A 22,598-nucleotide genomic window follows, 5' to 3' on the forward strand; every position below is an offset into this window, starting at 1 on the left:
TTTTTTTTTTAAAGATTTTATTTATTTATTTGACAGAGAGAGACACAGCGTGAGAGGGAACACAAGCAGGGGGAGTGGGAGAGGGAGAAGCAGGCTTCCCGCCGAGCAGGGAGCCCGATGCGGGGCTCGATCCCAGGACCCCGGGATCATGACCTGAGCCGAAGGCAGACGCTTAACGACTGAGCCACCCAGGCGCCCCCTTCGTGGTACTTTTTTTTTTTTTTTTTAAGATTTTTTTATTTATTTGCGAGAGAGAGAATGAGAGACAGAGAGCATCAGAGGGAGGAGGGTCAGAGAGAGAAGCAGACTCCCTGCTGAGCAGGGAGCCCGATGTGGGACTTGATCCCGGGACTCCAGGATCATGACCTGAGCTGAAGGCAGTCGCTTAACCAACTGAGCCACCCAGGTGCCCCCCTTCGTGGTACTTTTTATAGTCTGTAGTTATCTGCCTTGTGTCCCACAAGAAGCTTCACAAGGGCTGAGATCTAGCATCTCTTATTCATTGCCGGGTCTCCAAATCTAGTACAGACGGTATGAGGCAAATAGCAGGTGTTGAATAAATATTTGCCACTGAATGAAGAATGAGCAAATTCACTACCTGATTTTTAAGCAGGTAGCCATATTTCCCTACGAGAGGCCACAGAGCTCTTCCTGTTCTGTTTGCCTTAGAGTCTTTATCCAGAAAGCATTTTTATGAGCACTGCTTGAGTCAGTATAGACCCATTCCTACCTTGTATATTCATTATTTCAGTATTTAAAAGCTAAATCTATAGTACATAATGGTAATTGATGTTCATTAAGATGCCAGAAATTATTAAAAATCAAATTAAAGTCAAATTAAGTTCTTAAGATAAGTATAAGGCACACTTGTCCATCTAAATAGGAAAGACCTTCAGAACTTAGGAGCTAACCTTCAACTTTTTGAAAAGTTTCCCAGGAAGACTCATTTTGAACATGTTCTACAACGTTGCTTTAAAAAAAGTTGTTTGTTTTTTTTTTAAATTATGGACAATTTAAAACATATATATAAGGAGGCTTCAAAAAATCTTCATACCATTGTCGTATCTCAAACAATAACTTCTTAACATTTTCAAAGTATCCAGTCATGTGAAAATATCCCCTGTCATTTCATAAAGGTCTCTCTGTGGCTGTTTTTGTTTGAATCAGGATCCAAACCAGGTCAACATATTGCATTTGGGTCATCTCTTAAATTTCTTTTAATTTATAATAGTTTCTCCTTCCCTCTTTTTTTCCACTTGGCCAGTTTTTTTAATTAAAGAAACCAGATCATTTGTCCTGTGATATTTTTCATATTCTCGATTTTGCTGATTGCATCCCCATGGTGGCATTTAACAAGTTTAAATCTATTCCTTGTATTTCCTATAAACTGATAATTAGAGCTGGAGGCTTGGTTAGATGCAGGTTTGACATTTTGGAAAAAATACTTCAAAGGTATCTCTGTGTACTTCTGATTGCATCATGTTGGGGGAACACATTGTCTTTTCTTGTGATACTAAAACTAATCAGTGGGGGCTGGTATTTTACTTCAGCCTGATCTCCCCATTCTAGAAGTTAGCCTTTCATGCTATGCAGTTCTCAGCCCTGACTGCACATTAGAACATCTGTGTAGTCTTACACATTTCTCATGCTGTGGCCCTACTTTCAAGAATTGATCCAGGGTGGTTCTGGGCTCATCCAGAGTGGTTCTGGCTTTTTTTAAAGGAGTCCTAGGTGATTTTGATGCACAAGAGGACTGAGAACTATGGACCTAATAATTTGGGTAGTCGTTGAGGATCTTTGCCTAGAGATCCATTATTTCAGTAGGGGTTGTAAATAGTGATATTCTCATGCTTTCTGCATGTGTTAGCAGAATTTTATAAAAACTTTCATGAAGTCTTTGGCTCTTTTTTTAGTTTGTATAGGAAAGGTAGGATAAAAAATTGGATTCTTACCAGTTTTCTGAATAATGAGTTGAGTATCCACCATCCTACAAAGGTGACAAGTGAGTGTTAAGTATTGTTATCCATTCACAAATTTTAGCATATTTGATATTTCAAATCATTGCATTTATTGTTATTATTACTATTATTTTGATGCTCAAACTGTTTGACCTTTAGACAACGGAAGCCCTTGCAAGTTCTCCTGTCACTTTCTTGGCAACATCAGTAGTATGGATTTGATTGCTTCCTTGCTTATTATAAATGACATGTTTTAGGCTCATCTTTTACATCTGATAATTTAGTCATTCTGTGGCCTCTTCATCTTGTGCAATTCTTGTCTTGAACTTAGAATCAGCCATTTAATTGTCTAGCTATCTGTGTCCTCCTTTGGTGACATTCTGTTTAGTGGCTATGACAGGATTACAAAATGAAATGGCAGATATTTATAACAATAGTGAATTTCTAAACGGTAACTGGGAAAAAGCGTAATGATCATGTAACAAAAAAAATCCTTAATTGTTTTAATGATTAATCCTGCAGAGAATGTTGCATAAATCCTTGATCAACAATTTGTATTTTTTTTCTTTCCAGCTAATGTCTATCAGTGTGTTGGCAGTTTCTGCTTGGATGAGGGACTACCTAAATAATGTTCTGACTTTAACTGCAGAAACAAGGTAGGCTTTATAATTAATGACTGCTTTCTTTCATCAGGTTTCCTCAGACCCTAGTTTCTAAGTAACTTTGCCCTCAGCGGTTTAGATGATAGTGCTCTTCCACAATCCTTTGTCACAGACACTTGCATTTTCTAGCATTCTCTTTAAGGTATGCCACTTGTCCTAGGGAACATTTCTGGGTATGGTAACACCAGTTGCCTGTCCTGTGGACAGTGTGGCCGCCGCGTCATATTTGTGCGTAAAGGACAGCATAGCTACTTTTCTATAAGAAAATTACTGCCAGCCTTCTTACCTTCATATCTCTCAGCTAAGGAAACCAAACTCAGCATTGCCATTTTCTTCTCAAATTTCAAAAGGTTGATCCGCTAATATCACAGGGGCAAATTACTTTAACTTCTCCCAGCCTCCATTTCTTCATCTCTGAATGGGGACTCCACATGCATTCCTCTAAAATGTCTGGAGAATGAACTGAGGTGCATGTTTGTAAAATCATTAACACAGTGGAGCTTAGTAAACAGTAAGGGCTAATTTTTGTTGTTACTATTACTCTTACTAGTATGGTTCTAGTTAATGATTTTTTCACAGTTTTCCAACAGAAATCACCTCCCTTCCTCTTTCTTTTAATAGAGACCAATTTCCTTTTCACAGCAGTCTTTTGCATTTTGGGGGAGGATCGGTCGGCGGGCAGAAAAGGTGCTGGCCGGGTCAGAGAAGAGGAAGATTCCTGTTTCTTTCCCTCAGGCTAAGGCTTCAGAGCTAAGAGTGAATGGACTTCTTATTGGGGACCCCTATCTTATAAGAGATTTTAAATGAGTTGAGGTAGAAATGCTACCACTTGTATAAAAAACTAAACAAAACAAAACAAAAATAAGACAAGCAAGCAAATTGGTGATAGCGCAGTGACTTTGAAAAGAGCTACACAGTCACGAGCTTTGAGGCATGATGATTTAAAGGATTAGGAACATGAATCTCAGTTGTGTCTTGTACTGTGTCCTCGGTGCATTTTGGTTATGTTTTATGTATAATATGACATCATTGTTCTTTCAGGGTAGAGGAGGCTGTCATCTTGACTTATTTTCCTGTCGTCCATCCGGTCATGATTGCTGTTTGCTGTTTCCTTATCATTGTGGGGATGTTAGGCTACTGTGGAACAGTGAAAAGAAATCTGTTGCTTCTTGCATGGGTATGGTGTTTACATCTTCTTTTTATTATGGGTGAAAAGACCAACCAGTATTGTATTATTTTTTTCATCAGTGTACAAGATTACGTGCTTAGGGAACCGTGATAGCAGGTCTCTAATCTGTGGTAATTGTTCAACATCCTGTGAGAAGGGAAGCGTTCTTTCCATGAGAGATGATTTCAGCACAAGTATTTGTTGTCCTCAAATGAGGAGGGATGGAAATATGTACGCTATTTAATTATTTCACCCTGGTTATGTGTTGACATTTTCATTTGAAAGTGTAAGTTGTTGCCTTGTGTCATGGGCCCTTCGGGACTAGAACAAAGAAGTTATAACAGAACTCTTGTTCTCTCTCTCTCTTCCTTTTTAAACAAACCTGCCATAAAACCCATGTGGAAATTCAGGTGGTGAAATAGCAGATAGATATTCAAATCCCAGCACCACCTTTACATAGGGTAGCAGGTAGAAGTGAGTCTTGGTTTCCATAATCTTAGTGGTTTTTGTTGTGTTTTGTTTGGATTCTGAAAGAGTTGACCAGATTGCTTCTTAAATTCCCTTCAGCACTCACATTCTATGATTCTAAAATCTATGATTCAACTTCTAATTCAAAAATTAGGAAACTCTTAACATTAAAAATTTGAGTCAATTTAAATTACAGCTTATATATATACACATACATATGTGTGTGTGTATATATATATGTATTTGAAGCACATTGAGTGTATAAAATATTTCATGTTAGTGGCACCAGATAGTGAGGCTGCCACCATGTAATCACAGACATCTCAGATTCCGGAAGAATTAATTCATTGGATATATTCCTTTCTTTGCAGTAGTGCTCAATGCTAGCTGTGCATTAATTTCTTGTAGGGAATGTAAACAAACATTTTAATGGGGTGCTAATATGCTGGATATCTGAGCAGGAAAAAATCCTGATTTGTAGCATTTGAAGCTTTCCGTGGGGTAAATACTTGCAGCACGGTTGATTTCCGGCTACCAAAGTGGGATCACTGAATGCAGAGTTGGGGAGAGATGCACACAAATTGGCTCTCAGGAGTGAGCTCCTGCACACCAGTGCTTGACTGGCTCCCATCCCAAACCAATTAAAACAGAATCTTAGTGTGAAGCTGAACTAAAGCTTTGAATTTCACAGGAACAACCTGTGCGAATGTATTAGTTGGCAAAATTTTTGGAGGATAAGTCTTGGCTTCATGGACTCTTGAGGTCCATGACTGGGAAACAGAAAGTGCTGCAGAAAATAAACCACACTCAGAGAAGGGGAGCATGCCCATGACCTTACTTCTTTCCATTTTGGTATACAGTGAGGAGAATGGCAGAAGGGTTTGGAGTCTTATTTTACAATTTAAGATATTTGGACAATAATTTAAACATAAACTCAAGGACTTATTTTATATGAAACTTATAGTTTAAAGGACAGAGAAGGTATTTTGAACTTAAAAAAATCTAAGAATCCTTTTTTTTCTTAATTTTATTTATTTATTTTAGAGAGAGAGGGGGAGAGGTTGAGAGCAGAGGGAGGGGCAGGGGGAGAGGGAGAGAATCCCAAGCAGACTCTGCACTCAGCACGGAGCCTGACTCAGGGCTTGATCCCATGACCCCGAGATCATGATTTGAGCCAGAACCAAGAGTCGGATGCTCAACCAACTGAGCCACCCAGGTGCCTGCTCTCAGAATCCTTTTTTAAAACCACAATCTTAGGGGCGCCTGGGTGGCTCAGTCGGTTAAGCGTCTGCCTTCGGCTCAGGTCATGATCCCAGGGTCCTGGGATCAAGCCCCACATCGGGCTCCCTGCTCAGCTGGGAGCCTGCTTCTCCCTCTCCCTCTGCCTGCCTCTCCCCCTGCTGTGCTCTCTCTCTCTGTCAAATAACTAAATAAAATCTTAAAAAACAAAACAAAACAAAAACCACAATCTTAGAATGCTGTCCCATTTACACAACAATTTGAGAATAACTATCTTCCCCCTGTCTCCAACTTGTGTGATTCTGGATGATCCCTGGACTATGGGTTTGGGTAGGGTGGGATATCATATTCCATGGACCTCAAAGACTTTTAGGAACACATTTTGAGAACCGTTTATGCATTCCATTAGGCTGCTTGAATGCTCGTAAAGCAAGGTGACGAAGAACCAAGTAATTTGGTCTCTGCTTGAGGCAGGAAGAGTCATAGATACCTGTGATGAAAGGCTACTTTATGAGGCTGGAAAGAACCTTATGATGCAAAGGTGACATGGGGGACTGAAACCATAATAATGACAAAGATGATGATGTTAAAGTAGTTTATATAAATAATTTTATATGAATTAATCAATTTTGTCTCCTTCACAATTCTAATGAGATAGATAATGTTATTCCCATAATATAGATGAGGAAATGAGGCACAGATTGGCTGATTTGCCTGAGTTAGCTAGTGAATGGAGAATATGCTATTCAAACTGTGGCAGTCCAGTACAATATATTTTTAACAGCTTCACTATTTTACTTTACAGTTGCTGCCTTTTCCTAAGTGCTTATAAATGTTTCTTACATTATATAAAACATTTTCCCTATGATCTTTCATTTCTTCAACCTGACAACAATCACCTAAGGTAGATAATTATAAATGAGATTCAGAGAGGTTCAGTAATTTGTCCAAAGTCACTCAGCAATAATGTGTGGAGCTTTGATTCAAACCTCAATGTTTCTGACTGCCAAACCCATTTTCACTGGGCCTTTACTGTCTCTAGTAGATGCTTCTCAACCTTTGAAGCCCAGCGCATTTCCCTAGTCATAAATTTTTTTTTATAACCAGCCCTAACTATCAGACTACACACAACTTGATAGTATGAACTATTCATCTTGCCTGTAGCTTTCATATATGTTTATCAAATCGAATAATGGACAGGACATTAGAACAGTGCGAGTAAGCAGCCAGCATCTCAGAGGGAAGATTGGAGCCAGGAAGGCATGAACAGAGTGATATTTTCAATGAGGAGACTGACCCACTAAACTGTAATTATACTGGAATCAAAGCAGATCTTCATTTTGGTACAAGAAATAAACTGCCATCCTCACCACCTTATCTTTGGATGTTATTTGAACACCAGGGTTGATTTCAAGCAGGTTTATTGTTTGAATTTATATTGAAATTGTTAAAACCCCATATGAAAATGATCATCTTTAAAAGAAATAAAATAAAATAAAAAAGGATAAGCCTGACTCTTAGATAGGGTTCCCCTTCAAGGGGAATGATTTCTTCCCCCCCCCCCAAATTTTAATGTAAATTCTAGTTAGTTAACATATAGTGTAATATTGGTGTCAGGAGTAGAATTTAGTGATTCATTACTTATGTATAACACCCAGTTCTCATCATAAGTGCCGTCCTTAATCCCCACCATCCATTTAGCCCATCCCGCAGCCGCCTCCCTGCATCTACCCTTAGTTTGTTCTCTATCCTTAAGGGGAAATGGTTTCTTAAAGGAGCGGAGGGGCATAAATGCAAAATATGACAGGATGTTAGGTCTTTGGCAAATATTTGCAAGGCAACTCTCACGTTTTCTTCCTTTGTGCCCTTTAGCTTATTATCCTAATTAATATTTAAAGAAGTCCAATGCATTCAATCCAACTCATTCATTTTCCTGTAATAGAAGTCTTGTTTTACTTTTAAGACCTGTAAATGAGACTAGCAGGAAGAAGCTTTTTTTTTTTTTTTTTTAACACAACCAGTATCTCAAACAAAACAAAACAAAACAAAAAGACAACCAGTATCTCTGAGAGTTGCCATATCTTTTGAATGATTACCAAAAAAAAGAGCTGGCCTTTGGGCTATGGCACTGCTCAAGTAAAAGTGAGAACACCATTATTCATTGGATTGATCAAGAAAAAGTGGGAGACTCTCAAAACAGGTCTTTATAACCAACCTGCCCTCCCCTCACACCACTCCCCAAAAATACCAAAACTGGGTGGGCTAAGAGGCCACCCATAGGAAAACATTTCTGGTGAACTTTGGTCATGAACTTTGACCCTTCTATTGAATTATAGATGCAAGTTGTGAAAATACCTTAATTTAAGGTTCCCGTATAAGGTATCCATATTGGATGCAGGACATCCAATTAAATTTGGAATTCAGATAAGCAACAAATAATATTTTAGTAGAAGCATGTTCCATGCACTATTTGGGATATACATCTACAAAACGTTATATATCGTGTATCTGAAACTCAGATTTAAATGGGCATCCAGGAATTCTGTTTACTAAATCTAGCAACCCTACTGTAACTAGATTTGTTCTTAATAAATGTGAAATTGTCATAGAACAGAAACTTTTATGTATTTGTAAGAATATATTTTTTATATTTATAAGAGTAATTAAATCCTAATTATATTAGGAAAACAAGCCAAAAATGACTAGGAAAATAAACTTGAATATGCCATGACTTTCAAAGTGATTTTAGTAGCAGAAATTCCTTCTCTTTTTAAAAGAGAAACTGAAGCTAAATGGAAATTGGTTTTAAACCTTAGTTGGGTACTACTCTCAAGGCTTTTAGCTGTAGACTAAATGAAATTCATTTGTTATTGCAGTCCTACCTTGCTATTAACATAGGCATTAGGAAAGCAGTGCCGGCTCAGGGGAATGTAAACAGATTGAGCAGACATGTTTACAATATCGACAACAGCTGAATGTCACCATCAGGAGATCATCACTTGTCAGAGTGCGATGCTAATCTACATTCTACCTCCAGCAAACCACAGTTAGTCAAGTGCTGGTCAGGACTTACCTTGGAAGCACCTCACACATTTAAGACCAAGGACCTTGTGTTTCAAAGGGAAGGTGGTTTTTGTTTTTTTTTTTTTTCAGTTTTATTATTCCAGAACATTTACATATGGCTAGTGATTATATGGAAGCACTTGTAAAGCATTCTTAAAATATACTGTGATTGAATCAGATTTGAAATGATCTAATCTTAATGGAAATCGGGTAAATTTTTAATGGCCATGAGGAAATTAACTATCCTCGGTTCTTTTGTTGGTTGAAATCATCATGTAAAACCGGAATATCTTGAAATAGTAATTTTCTACAGGCTCTCTGTTTAAGGCCTTCTTTCAAGTGGTTATATATTTTATAATTATATAGCTAGTCATAACCAATTAAGTTAAAATTAAACTATTAAGTTAAATATCTTTATTATTTTCTGTTTATGATGTTGGCTGATAGCCTAGCAACTATGTTTCTCAACCAAGGTCCATCAAATTATTGACCGCATATTCAGCATCTGCTCGGTGTTTTGCCCTGTTGTCTCAGAAAATACAGCAGCTTGATATGGTTAGATTTATTTTACAGATGAGGGAAGGAAGGATGCCCAAAGATATACAGCCGCTAGTTGCCATCATTAGCATTCAAAAACAGTCCTTGCTCAGAGCCCATGAGTGTTTCACACCAAGCTACTATTACAATACGTTTAATTAATAATCAGCATTATTTCTGTAAGACTTAAATATAAGAGTAATTAATTTTTTAATTTATAAGTCCAAGGCATTCAGTAGTCAATTAATCTTTAAAAATATCATATTTTAATGTCCTTATCATGAAAGGAACTCTAAAAATTCTGCCATAGTTCCCTCTTCTTTTGTCAAAGAATCCAACCGTTTCTCCTTTCCTTTCTCCCCTTCTTCGCTCCTCATCCCTGTTTCTTTCCTTTTTCTCTCCTTAACCAGATATCGTGTACCCAGTCTGTGGTTGACACTGGAGATGCAAAGGTGAAAGGGGAGAATACAAAAAAAAAAAAAAGCGAAATACAGTATTAAAGTTATGAATAAATAAGTGTGGGAACACAGATTAAGGAGCGATTGGAGACTTCTGGCAGGTTTCGAAGGAAGGTCTTTATTTGAGCTACTTTGAAAAGATATTGAAAATGTGTCAGAGGTTTCTGGCGGAGAAGGGGAGGCAAGGGGCTTTAGAACAACATGAAGAGTGTGCAACGACACAGAGGAGTAAAGGAACATGGCAAGTTTAGGCAAAACTTAGAAATTCCGGGGGTTACGGTGTCAGTGCACAGTGAGAAGCACATGAAGGAGTCCACTTGTGAAGATCTTTGTAGGAGAGCGTCTGATGTTGTCCCTTGGGCTATGAAGAGCCAATGGGTTTTTCTAGCATTTAGGGCTGGAGATCTGGAGAAGCCCTGTTAGTGGTTACACAGTAGTCTTCAAGCCGTGGCTGGGGTCTGAACTACGACTTTGGGGACTGGATGGAAGGTGGCTGAATCCAGTAGACCTTGCTGAAATAGAATTATGGATACATTTAGTTGCACGTGATAGTAATATTTGTATTACTTGACATCAGGAAATGAGGTATTATTCTACGTTTATGCACTTTTCATATGATCGAAACACATCTCTTCAACACATGCAGATTATTGTGACATTTCAACTAGAATTCTTTAAAAGCTACCGTTTTCAAAGTTAGTTGTTAAACTCGCAAAAGGTTTCAGGCAGAGGACACTGAAGATGATGCAGGCATTTCTGGATCCAGAGGCTCGGTTTTCACAACTTGCTTTCGTATGTACAAAAGCCCAGGACAGAGTTCCGTGACCTCCTGTTTCCTCAGTCATGTTGGTTTGACTGACTCTAATTACGCCCCAGAAAAGCACATAAGCAGATGTCTTTAGAAGTCAATGTGTCTGAGATGGGGACCCTGGACAACTGGGTGATATTCAGGCCCTTAGCGTTGGGTCTTTGTGACAGGATTTTGAGTGCTTGTTGGACTCTTTGCTTACTTTGGGGTTTGAAGTGTGAATAGTTCAAGCGTTTATATTTCTGACCTGTGCATAATTTAGGTGTACTCTGTCATGGTAAACATTTTAAGCTTTGTTATCTGTTGTTTCTTAATATATACAGTTGAGATAGCTTTGGTTCAATATAAGCCATGTACATGTATATGCGTTAATTTGGTGAATGTCTTTGGTCTGCACAGAGTTTAAAGCAGGTGTCTGTATGTCAACACAAGCTACTGAGAGGTCTGTCCTAGCTGTGAGTGCTGGTGACTGGCGCAGCAAACCGGACCTCGGAGGCAAATTCAGGGTTGTGTGGTAGTTTTGCTTTGTCATCTGCTTCCACGTTGTCAGTCGGTTGACTTCCTTTGGCAAATGTAAAAGAGGAGACATTCATTTAAAATCCTATAGCTGTCTAGATGACTCGGGAAACAGTTCTCTAAAAGTTAACGGAGATAAGAGGGCAAGTGAATACAGGTAAAAGGTGAGAGAAGTGTCGTTTCAGCCAATGAGGAAAGTAGCTTTCAGATAAACTTCTTAGAAAAATGTTTAGTATTTACTTTATGTGCAGTGTCTCCTGAAGCCGATGACGAAATAATAGCTTATGAATTAAAGTTAAGGGTTTTTTCATGAAATTTCATAAATTTAAAACACTTTTTCAGGACTGTGATCTATATGCTTTTCCCTTTTATCAGATAAAATATCCCTTATAACCAGACAACGGGCCCTGGTTATGCGCTCAGATTAAAATGAATCTTCTCAGCTCACAGGACAGAAACACCAATTTAAATTTTATTTGAAATGTATAAACATTGTTGTTGTATCACTTAGTATTTGTTGAGCAATATATTTGAGTTACTCTAAAATAAGTGATTATCCAAGAATTTTCTTCAGAGGGGGTGAATTGGGAGGCAGAGATAGACAGTGGCTTACAGAAGGGTCCCTGCGGGGGGAGAAGGTATTGGAGGCACTGAAAGGCTGGTGGAGAGAGCAATTGTGATAAGACTTGGAAGCTCCTGATGTGTTTGGAGAAGGGCATTTGTCAGTCACATGGTAAACATGTAGCAGATATGCGAGGCAGAGAGTTGGCTATGTAAGTGTTAGCCAAATTATAAAGAGTCTTGAATGTCATGCATACCTCCTCTGGAGCTGGAAGTTCTGTGAGCCTAAGAATCATGTGATCTATCTTTTCCTACTTAATGCTGGTAGCAGTGTCTGTTCTTGCTTGTTTCTGAGCCTTCTGCTCATTTACCTGGGAGAAAACAGCTACCTGGTTTAGCCACTCTGGGCTAAAGGAGCTTCACATTTAGAGAACCTTCTTGTTTGTTTGTTTTAAAGATCTTATTTATTTATTTATTTAGAGAGCACACACACAGCGGGGAGGGGGACAGAGGGAGAGAGAATCTCAAGCTGGACCCTATGCTGAGCTCAGAGCCCAACATGGGGCTCCATCTGAGGACTCTGAGATCACGACCTGAGCTGAAATCAAGAGTCAGATTCTTAACCGACTGAGCCACCCAGGCACCCCTTAGAAAACGTTTTTTTAATGATAGGAGAGAGAATGGAAGACATACTTTATTCTAACAGGGTGCCTTTACTGATGAAGAAATAAAGGCACTTAGGTGGGAAAGTCTATCTTATGTCTTAGAATTTTTTTTCAGATATATATTATAAAACAATTTCTGTTCATCTGGATGTGTTTAGTTCAGGGGTCATAGCAAAAATATGGTCATCGAGCTAAAGTAGGCACCAGGAAACTGGGTGCTGGGCTAAGGTGCCCTTGGGGAGACAAGCCAGGTTCAAGGACTCTTGGGGAAGGGTTAGAGCAGTAGTTCTTTGGAGTGCCGCAGCAATTTTCCAGCTTTGGGGGAAAAAAAGTTCCATAAACAACTGACTGGTATCAGAGGATTGTTGTAGAACTGCTTAACTTGTTCGAGAACAAACTTCTCAAGCGTGTGAAGCATTTACCCGCAGATAATGGATACACTCCCTTCAAATAATCGTTGGTCTGTTTATAAAAGCAGGTCTTAGAAGATCTCTACTTTTCAACACTGGTATAGCTCAAATATTTGTTGCAACAAGGGTGCATTTCTTTAAAATCGTTCTGTAATTTATGCTATTTAATTCAAATTAGTCCTTCTATCAATTAGACTGAGTTATTGATGTTTGAACAACTTTTGTGAGAGTTTAAAGATTTTATCATTACGCACACATGGTTTTCTTTCCCTGAACATTAAACATGACTGTGAATTGAGTTATGTTCATATACTTTCTTCTTTTAAGGAAAAAAATATATTTTTGGCTCAGGAAGAAAGTGTTTTTACTTGAATAGATTTATCAAAACAAGAAAAAAAAACACACACACACCTCTGTACTTGTAATAAATATTTGTATACGTGGATTTGTACAATTTAAAGGGAACCCTTTATTTTAATACTCTTTTTAACAATTAGGGTTTGTGGTTATTCTGGAGAATATAGAAAAATAAGTTAAAGTGCCTATCTTGTCTGAAAAAAGGTCAAATAATTAAAAGACTGTGATTTAGAAGAAGATACTTTCACAGACATCGTTACAGATAGGTTCAAAAGTTACTGGCTGATATTAAAGTATAAACTCTCTTTCCGCCCAATAAAACATCAGTCTTTTAAAATTTCCAATTTCCTAACCTGTTGTCTTAAAAAAATGTTGTCATAAAGGTGCCTGCAATAACGAGCTCCTGCCCCTCTTGTTTTGGGGAGGGATCTGGCCACATTTGGTTGGGTCTGAATGAGAAGCACAATCTGGATAAGAATTGAGTCTGGTGTTCTTTTGGCTATTGTTGCTTAGGATATTGCTAAGGCTTCTTCCTGTTTGCACCTCCCTGCCCAGGGTCTGGTGATGGGAAGCCCTGTCTCAAATTCTGAGGAACGGCCCCAGAATATGTAAAGAGAGCCCTAACTTCAGAGACCAGGAACACCCTGTAAATCTTTGGAGCTAAGGTTGAGCATGCGGGCTGGAGCTGACCTAGCTTACAAAGCAACAGAAGCTGTATATGTGGTAACCTGTCTATCATACTACCTGACTGCCTCAATTAATGCTTTACCTCCCATGATACAGATCGTTGACTCTGGGAACTCGAAGCCCTTGGCTAAGTCCCTCAGATTCTGGTGTAACACATTTCTCAAATAGTTTGAAGAGTGCATGAAGCAAATACGTACAAATTTGAGCTTCAGCAACATCTTTGATGAAGAAATTAGCTCAGCAATTACCGGTGTAAATGAAATTGAAAGGGAGCGTAAATTAAGAGAAGTTATTAGAAATACTCTTCTATATTTATTCAGTCAGAAGCATGAACAAAGGACCATAGCATGCCTGTATTTGTGTACCTTACCTTGAATTTCTGCATGGGCTCAGCAGTTACAAGACTGTGTTTCTTCAAAAATTGGTTTATAGTTCCCTCTTTTTCCTAAATTAGACTGACCTCATTCCATTTATGATTCTGAAAAGAAAGGATATTTAATGTTGCCTTTTCTTTGAAGAATTTGTAGAAAGACATAGGACACGGTGAATAATTAATTGGCCGTCGGAAAGTACCAAGCCTATGACATCGTTTGGAGACCAGGCTTAAACAGAGGCTTTGTGTGGGTATATATTTTAAGCAGCAAGTACTCTTGGACTGTTAGTAGTTTAGTTCCCGTGGATTCTTAACAGAATGTCAGCTGTTCCATTATCTTGTACAAATATTTGGCACTGGAATTCTCTTATTTACTAACTATAAGTAATATAATATTTTTAAACCTCCAATCACCAGGAAAGGAAAAATAAACAACTGACATAGAGATACTTAGCACTGAAAGCTTGCAGAGTTTAGTATTTGACAGGGTAGAGACTGGAGTTTATCATTTATCATTTCATGAATGCAGGCTTTTAATCAAACTTTTTGTTTATTAAAAGTGCTGAGTATGTGGCATGTAGATAGGAGTCAAAAGGCACCATGTTTTAAAAATATTAAATTGTCCAGTCAAGTACGTTATACTTTGAAATCGCTTTTATTTGGAGGGAGGTGAATCTCAGGTGGTACTAATTTTCCAAGATAAGCAAATCTGACTTTTTTGGTTTCAAATTATTTTGAATGTTACTTACGATAAAACGATCTGAGTTTCTAGTTATAAATTAAGAAAGTAGCAGGTTAAAATAACTTCCACAGTGTTTATAATTTTTACTTTACTCTCAGTGAAATATATTCTTACTGAAAGTGTTCTGTGATACTTGGTTGATTATCTGCTTGCACAGAGAAACTTAGGTAAAGGTGTTCAAGGAAAACATTATAATTTTGTTTTAATGTAAAAATTAATTTCCAGTTGGCATTTACATAGAAAAGCAGTTTGGAAAATAAGTGCCTGGTCTATTTGTGGTAGGTTGGATATAGGTTTTTTTGCTTCCTCTCTCTATAAAGCTGGATAGACTGAAGATAGAAGTTTTGTATTAATAGGATGTTTTCTATAAAAATGCTCTTAGTAATAAAAAATATTTTTCCTGTATTTCTCAACTGCTTATAAAATTTAATACTCTTCAACACTCAATACATTGGTTGGCTTTGTTAGGACAGATTGCTTTTATGTTTTTATTAGACTGATAAAAGTTAGAAATGAAAATTTAAAAATTAATCTATTTTTCCAAAAGTGAAAATTATTTGATATTTTATACAAAACAAATATTACTTTCTTAGAAATTTTATTATTATTGGTTATTAACAGTAAGGAATTAAAGGTGTAAAAAGAAAATAAATCACTTTCCCTTAGTAGAGCTTTTATGAGAGTTCCATTTAATGAACAGTTAAGCACTCATTGGCTACATGGCACTAGACTTCATTATAAAACTGTAAAATGAGAATAAGAAGAAAAACTAATTTTACACTGAGAAGAAGCTGATCTGACTAATATACGTTCAAAACATAAAAAGAAAAGATGCAATTTTTGATATAACTTGTCAAGGATTTTACATAGCAATTAAAACAGCATTTGTGTCTTTAACTAGCCATCATAGGTGGAAAGAAAAAGGACAGTTTTTTGCCATCCTTAAAATTTTGATATTATTGGCAGTCTTTTTTTTTTTTTTCCAACTAGGAAAGATCAAAGATGGGAACATAAGGTTCTAAGTCATTCCCCATTAGTTCAAAGGTAAGAAAGGTAAGAAGTTGGGGGTCTAGAGATGGTGGCTCATGAGGTATTGTGAACACCACCACCATCATCCCTCATAGAACACGAGCTATGTGCCGGCCACTGTTGTGTGTTTTACATGTATTGACTCATTAAATTCTGCCAACCAGACTATGGGGTTGGCACTGTTGTTATCCCCATTTTGCAGATGAGGACACTGGTATACAGAAAAGTTAAGTGGTTTGCCCCAACAATCAAGGGGTAAAGCTGGGATCTGAATCTAGGATGCTTGACTTCAGAACCTGTGCTCTGAAAGACTTAGTGGTCTGTTGCCTCTCAGTTGTGGATGAATATGCCTAGAGCTCCGTTTTCTCATTCTAAGAAATAGAGATAATGATGTTTCTGTAATATTTTTTTCAGGAGTGAATTATATAGTGCATGTAAATCTCTGGCACAATAAATTATTTGTGCATACATGTATGTGTGTGTGTATGCACTCACATACACATATTTGCATATTTAGTTATATAAGTATACTTGATTTTTTACATATTTTTAATACACTTTTTTTTTAAAGATTTTATTTATTTATTTGAGAGAGAGAGAATGAGAGAGAGAATGAGAGAGAGAGAGCATGAGAGGGGGGAGGATCGGAGGGAGAAGCAGACTCCCTGCCGAGCAGGGAGCCCGATGCGGGACTCGATCCCGGGACTCCAGGATCATGACCTGAGCCGAAGGCAGTCGTTTAACCAACTGAGCCACCCAGGTGCCCCTTAATACACTTTTATATACTTTCAATGTTATATACTCACAATACTTGAATATACGAACATATATATCTCTCCAGAAAGTGAACTAAATCCAGGCCTCCGTCATTGGAATTGTCCATAACATAGAGTTCTAAGCTTCATAATTTTGTGACTGAAATCAATTGTCATGGAAAATAATCCAACTCACCAACTGATTTAAGCAGACCAGATGTGTGATTTTAATGAGCAATATTGCAGGACAGATCCAAATTGTCAAACAGGGTCTAGTGAAAGAGAGAGACCTCAGGGTTGGGTCTATAAATCACCTCTAAGTGTACACTTTTTGTATTTTGTTATAGCACTCCGTATTTTGAGCAACTGACAGTACATTTAGCAAAAACATGACAGCACCTGAGCATAAATTTCCAGTTGCCACCCACCCCCTTTAGTTCCAGTAACCATGAAGTGTAATTGAGCCACTTAGAATTTTCAGCCTTTTGAATAACTTTTTCTGTGTAGAACATAGATAATCCTTCTGCCTCCAACCTTCTTCTCTTTGGTGTCAAGGCTTCAGGGGGACTACTGTTTGTTCTAATTTTGCTTTTACTTTTACCACAGTGCTTCATAATTTACAGTTAATTCTCAAAGCCTTCATATGAGAAATAGGAGTCTCCCACCCTCCCATTTTCCACTCTAAGAGGCAGCCATTTTCAATTTTGTTTTAGCAGATTCCCTGAGAATTTACTTCCCCATCTCTAAATCTCATATTTATGTAACTTTTTTCATTCTTTTAGTGTTTAGCTTTAAGGACTATCCATTGACTTCTTATGATGAAGAACTTATTAAGATGGAGATCTGACACCCTTTCCTGCCCCCATGTCCCAACCTCTCATGCACACTTCCGATCACAACTCAACACCGATATGTCATAACTCTGGATAGATCAGTCTTTAAGATTATAACTATGTAAATGCTATTTGCAGTTGGGCCAGGGAAAGTACTGGGTTTAATTTTTCTTTCTAGAATAATACTTTGTTTTTCTTAGAATTAGTAACTCTATTTCCTATGTATTTCTGTCTAATTCAACTCTTAAACTCACTCTGGTGTAACTGTTCTCTTTATATATTCAAATATTTGGGGGCATCCTATCAATTTTTTTTTTTTTTTTAAGAAATCTGTCTCAGAACATTCTAGACCTGCTCCAGTCTAGGCCCACTGAAACCCTTGCCATCATGGGCTATCCCTTTACTACCATTCTGGGATTTCCTTTGCCTCTCTCTTGTTTGAAATTTATGCTCAGGTGCTGTCATGTTTTTGCTAAATGTACTGTCAGTTGCTCTCATTTTTGTTTTCTGGATTCCAAGTCATTGTCCTTTTCTGTTCAATCTCACCTTTTAGGGAGCACATCTTCCAGTAATTTCCTGAAGAAGCATACAGAGGAGATAAAATTTAAAAGCCTCTATAGCTAAAAATGGCTTTATTTGCTTTTTCATGATAATTTTAACTATGGAATTGCAGGTTAGAAATCATTTTTTTCCCTCAGAATGTTGAAGACATTCCTCCATTGCCCTTTAGCTTCTGCTATTCTACTAGAAATCCAATGCTTATTTTGGTTTGATTGGAGTTTTGAACCTTTGTGGAAAAGGTATGTAAATTTGAACTTCAATTCTCTTTTCCAGTACTGTACTTTATCCTCCACTGTAGCTAGTGTCCCCAGTCCTGAGACTGTTTTACTGTCTCCACAGAATATACCCCCAACTTCTATATTGCTGGGTCTGGATAGTCACCCAGCTACCTAGTGTGGGGAAAGGGACTTGGGGTCTAACTTCTTCCTAAACAGGTGTGCAACGAGTCATTCTATTTTTAGCCCTACCTTCACCCACGTCCATTGGTATCCTAGCTGCCGGTACCTGAGCATTGGGAGGATTCAGTTGTTTTCAGCTTTCCTCACTACTGGTTAAGGCTTCAGCTTTTGGGGGACTGCTGAGAAATTTGCACATTCCAAACTATACTTGCTGTTGCCTCCTTTTCCTTTGCCCCCAGGCTTATGCCTTTAAAGAAAAATCCCTTTATTTTTATGTTAGGGAAATTTCAGGAGGGTGAAGGGATAGGGGCATATGTTTATTAATCTGCTTTCTTTAGGAGGAAATCCTGGGGTGGGCGGTATCAGGGAACCAAATCATTTTTATAAATAAATGTTTATTTGAGGAAGGACCTCCTTGAGATTTTACTATTTTGTCAGTATACATACAATGAGACGAAATAACCTTTAATAGTGAGGAATAAATCCCCTCTGTTTCTACTGGGGATGCATTTACTTACAAGTCACCAAGGGCTTAAATAGGAAGGTGGGATCTCATGTCCTTCTCTTCCTCCTCAAAAACTTCCAGTGGACCAAGGGAGTGGTTAACCTAAGCCATTCTTACCATTTTGTGGCCAATCTTAGTTTAAAATAACAAATTGATTTCAATCCTTTTTAAAAAGAAGTTGGGTTCCCCACCCACCACTTCCTGCTTTTAGCTTCCTAATAAAGATGTTTGGAAAAATACCAGCTATATTCTCACAGGATAGGGATTTTGTAAAGATTTTATCAAATAGCTTGTGGGATTAAATGTCCTTTAGTGGGAGTGCCACTGATCCTGATCCAAGGAGATGAACAGTGTTACTCACCATCATCCTCTGATTACAGTATACCTATTCAAGAAATAGGCCTCAAGTACCTGCTCAGTGCCAGTCAGCATGTTAAGTATTTAAGCCAAAATGGTACCCTTTGTCCTCATTGAGTTCATATTCTCTAATAGATGCTATGATATGGTTAGTAATAGCTACTATTTAGGGAGTGCTTACTACACAACAGCACTCTACCTAATTGAATCCTTCACACAACACCGCGAGGTAATTCTTAACATTCTCATTTTACAAATCAGGAAACTGAGGCTTAGTGGTTTGCCTGAGTTCATCCAACTGGTATGTATAGGAGCCAGAATCTGAAGCCAAGTCTATTTTATTTCAGAGCCCATGTTCTTCTCATCTGTCTAGTTTAAAAAGAGTCAACACAGCAACTTTACATACAACGTTTTATGCACTCTTTTATCCGACCCAGTGAGGGCTCTCATTTTTTTTTTTTAAGACTGTATTTATTTATTTAAGAGCAAAAGTCTGTGCCAGTGCATGAGCAGAGAGGAGGGGCAGGAGCAGGCTCCCCGCCGAGCAGGGAGCCCCATGTGTGTGGGAGGGATTATGGGGGGGGGACTGGATCCCAGGACCCTGGGATCATAACTGGAGCTGCAGGCAGCCGCTTAACCCACTGAGCCACTAGGTGCCTCCAGAGGGCTCTCATTTTTTTTTTTTTTATATTGGTTTTTGATGTGGTGATCCACGATCCATTGTTTTCGTATAACACCCAGTGCTCCGTGCAGTACGTGCCCTCCTTAATGCCCATCACTGGGCTAACCAATCCCCCCTCCCCCCTCAAAAAACCCTGTTTGTTTCTCAAGAGTCCATAGTCTCTCATGGTTCATCTCTCCCTCCAATTCCCCCCCTCATTTTTCCCTTCCTTCTCCTAGTGTCCTCCATGCTATTCCTTATGTTCCACAAATAAGTGAAACCATATGATGATTGACTTTCTCTGTTTGACTTATTCCACTTAGCATAATCTCCTCCAGTCCCATCCATGTTGATGTAAAAGTTGGGGGTATTCATCCTTTCTGATGGCTGAGTAATATTCCATTATATGTATGGACCACATCTTCTTTAAAGGATCCTGTTTTAATCTATACTAGCTGATCTAACTGTATACTTACCATTGAATTATACCCCAATAAAGCTATTTATAAATGTAGACTAGAGCATTTGTTAAATACCATAAATAATAGAAACACATGTACATGTATCTATGAAAGGAGTGGTATATACAAAATATATGAGTTGGCTAGAAATAACATAGAGTACCTCTGCCTTTGCATGTAAGAGACATAAGAATATGGTAAGCCCAGAGCCACGTACTCTTTTTGGTGGTACCCTACAGAGGGCTCTCATTTTTTAACTGAAGGTAATGATTCTCAGCTTGAGAGGTTCGGTGGAAAAAAAAAAAATCACTAATTAATTGCATCATTTGTGGGGGTGTGTGTGTCCTGTTGTCTGCTTGCCTTATTTGATGCTTAAAGATAAAACTTACTCGTAGAACACAAATTTTAGTTAATTACAGTAGAGGAACTTAGCTATTTTAAGGAACTCTGTATTGAATAATTTTTAAAGCAAATAAAATAGTTTGTCATGCAAATGATCGCATTCTAATTTCCTTGCATAACCAGTTTCTCATTCTACATTTGTTTGAAATGTTTAGTTCTTAGTAGCTGAGGGAAGATGGGGGAGTCTGTACATTGCTCCTTTTCTTTAGCTTTGTTAAATTGTCCTGAATGTTTAAAGGCACCCTGGATTATCATAGAATAATCCACAAGGAAGACAATAGTAAAACAGAGAGGCAATATTTAAAATTTCTTTAAATGTGTAAGTAGAAGTCAAAGGGAGTCAAATGTGAGCAGGAAACTCAGCTCAAATTAGAGAATCGCAAGGAAATCTTTTTCATTGGTAAACTGATCGTTATTTCCACCAAACATTTATTGACGACTTGCTGCGTGACAGGTGCTGCTTGAGATAGGTACTTACTAGGGATAAAATAATGTTCAAGAACAAGATGCCTCCCAGCCAGAACCGACGGTCGGGTGTTTAAGTGAGTTCTGTGACCTGTGTGAGGCAGCCAACTGGTTTAAAAGCCACAGCCTCTGAGGCCTGGTGCTCAGCAGACAGGGGAGCCCTGCTCTACATGGAGGCAAGGAGAAAACTAAAGTGGTAAAGAACGAGAGAGGAAATGCTGGAAAATGATGACGAGGAAGAAACTGCGTCACTCTGTGGGGAACGCAGGCTCTCTGTAGGAGAAGAGAGGACAAGTCAATATTGGATTGTACGTCACAGAATGGTTGCGGACAGCATTTGTATACGTTTTACACATTTAAAACTAAAAAAAATTTTCAAACCACTTTCCCATGTATCATATCAGCCTTGATGGTAATAGCGAGGAAGGCTTTATGTTTATCTTCAGTACACAGAGGAGCAAACTGAAGCCAGGCCAGCTTAATGATTTGCCCGAGGTCACAGCGTGTGTTCAGAGCTGGGTTTGAACTTCAGTCTTCCGACTGCAAATTCTGAGCTCTTCTCACCATTCAGGCAGGACAGCACCCAAGGAGATGAGAGGGGCAGACTGGTCTGCAAACTAGGTTGGCGCAGACCATCTCAGCCGGGAGTGTGCACGGGGAAGGGAGAAGCGTGGGAGACACAGGCTGACACCATCAGGGGAGATATATACGTGGTCCCAATATTGTCGAGGACGACGGGTGGCTTCGCAGTGAAACATGATATGCGTGTGCACTTCATACCATAGCAGAGGTCAGCGGGAGCTGTTGCTTTATTCTTTGCTCGCTTTGGTCTGTTCAAACTATGGATTAACAGATGCCTCACTCAGATCCAGCCCTTAAACGAAACAGTGGCAGAGTGATTCTCTGGGCTATAGTCAATATGAAGATGACCACGGAGGCCTCGGAGCTCACTGGAAAAGAAAAAGTAGGGATGAATGAGGTTGATCTCTGTATGTCGTGTTAACAATGGATCTGGCATTTTCCTTGGAATTAGAAGACTGGATGTGTGAGGCCAACACAATGACAACAAAGCAAGGGCAGCTGACCACAAAGCTGTAGCATCGTTTGCAAAAAATATATACATATTCATACTCATATATTTATGATTTGAATTAAATTTGAGATTTAATTTGGTCCAAGGAAGTCTTATAATGTGGTTAAAACTTTTATTTTCCGTCTGAAGGTCAAATGAATCTGTGCTCCTAAGTAGAATAAAGACAGAAGAACTGTTTTATATGGAAGAACTTGCGTCAAATGACATCACTGGAAATCTGAACGATAAAATCGTTTTAGAGTTTTCCCAGAGTTAAAGGAGTGTCCAGCTTACATGGACACCCTCCTTCCCATGATGGGTAATTTCAGTTTTGAGTTTTTGGTTTTTTTGACTTTTTTTTTTAAGATTATTTATTTATTTGAGAGAGAGAGAGAGAGAGCACGCGTGAGTGCAGAAGGGGAGGGGC

General features: G+C 38.4%; 1 protein-coding gene across 4 annotated transcripts in view; it reads left to right on the plus strand.

Annotated features, from left to right (window-relative positions):
- Window positions 1-22,598, plus strand: part of TSPAN12 (tetraspanin 12) — a 65,686-nt gene that overhangs the window by 13,220 nt on the left and 29,868 nt on the right. For all 4 annotated transcript variants that reach the window (XM_081800197.1, XM_081800198.1, XM_081800200.1 and 1 more), the window contains 2 exons: window positions 2,532-2,614; window positions 3,662-3,797. In XM_081800197.1, the coding sequence (XP_081656323.1) occupies window positions 2,532-2,614; window positions 3,662-3,797 (219 nt within the window). The remainder of the gene's footprint in view (window positions 1-2,531; window positions 2,615-3,661; window positions 3,798-22,598) is intronic.

The sequence above is a fragment of the Leptonychotes weddellii genome, chromosome 12 (genome assembly GCF_054177405.1).
Source record: "Leptonychotes weddellii isolate Sample4059 chromosome 12, ASM5417740v2, whole genome shotgun sequence".
Taxonomy (NCBI): Eukaryota; Metazoa; Chordata; class Mammalia; order Carnivora; family Phocidae; genus Leptonychotes; species Leptonychotes weddellii.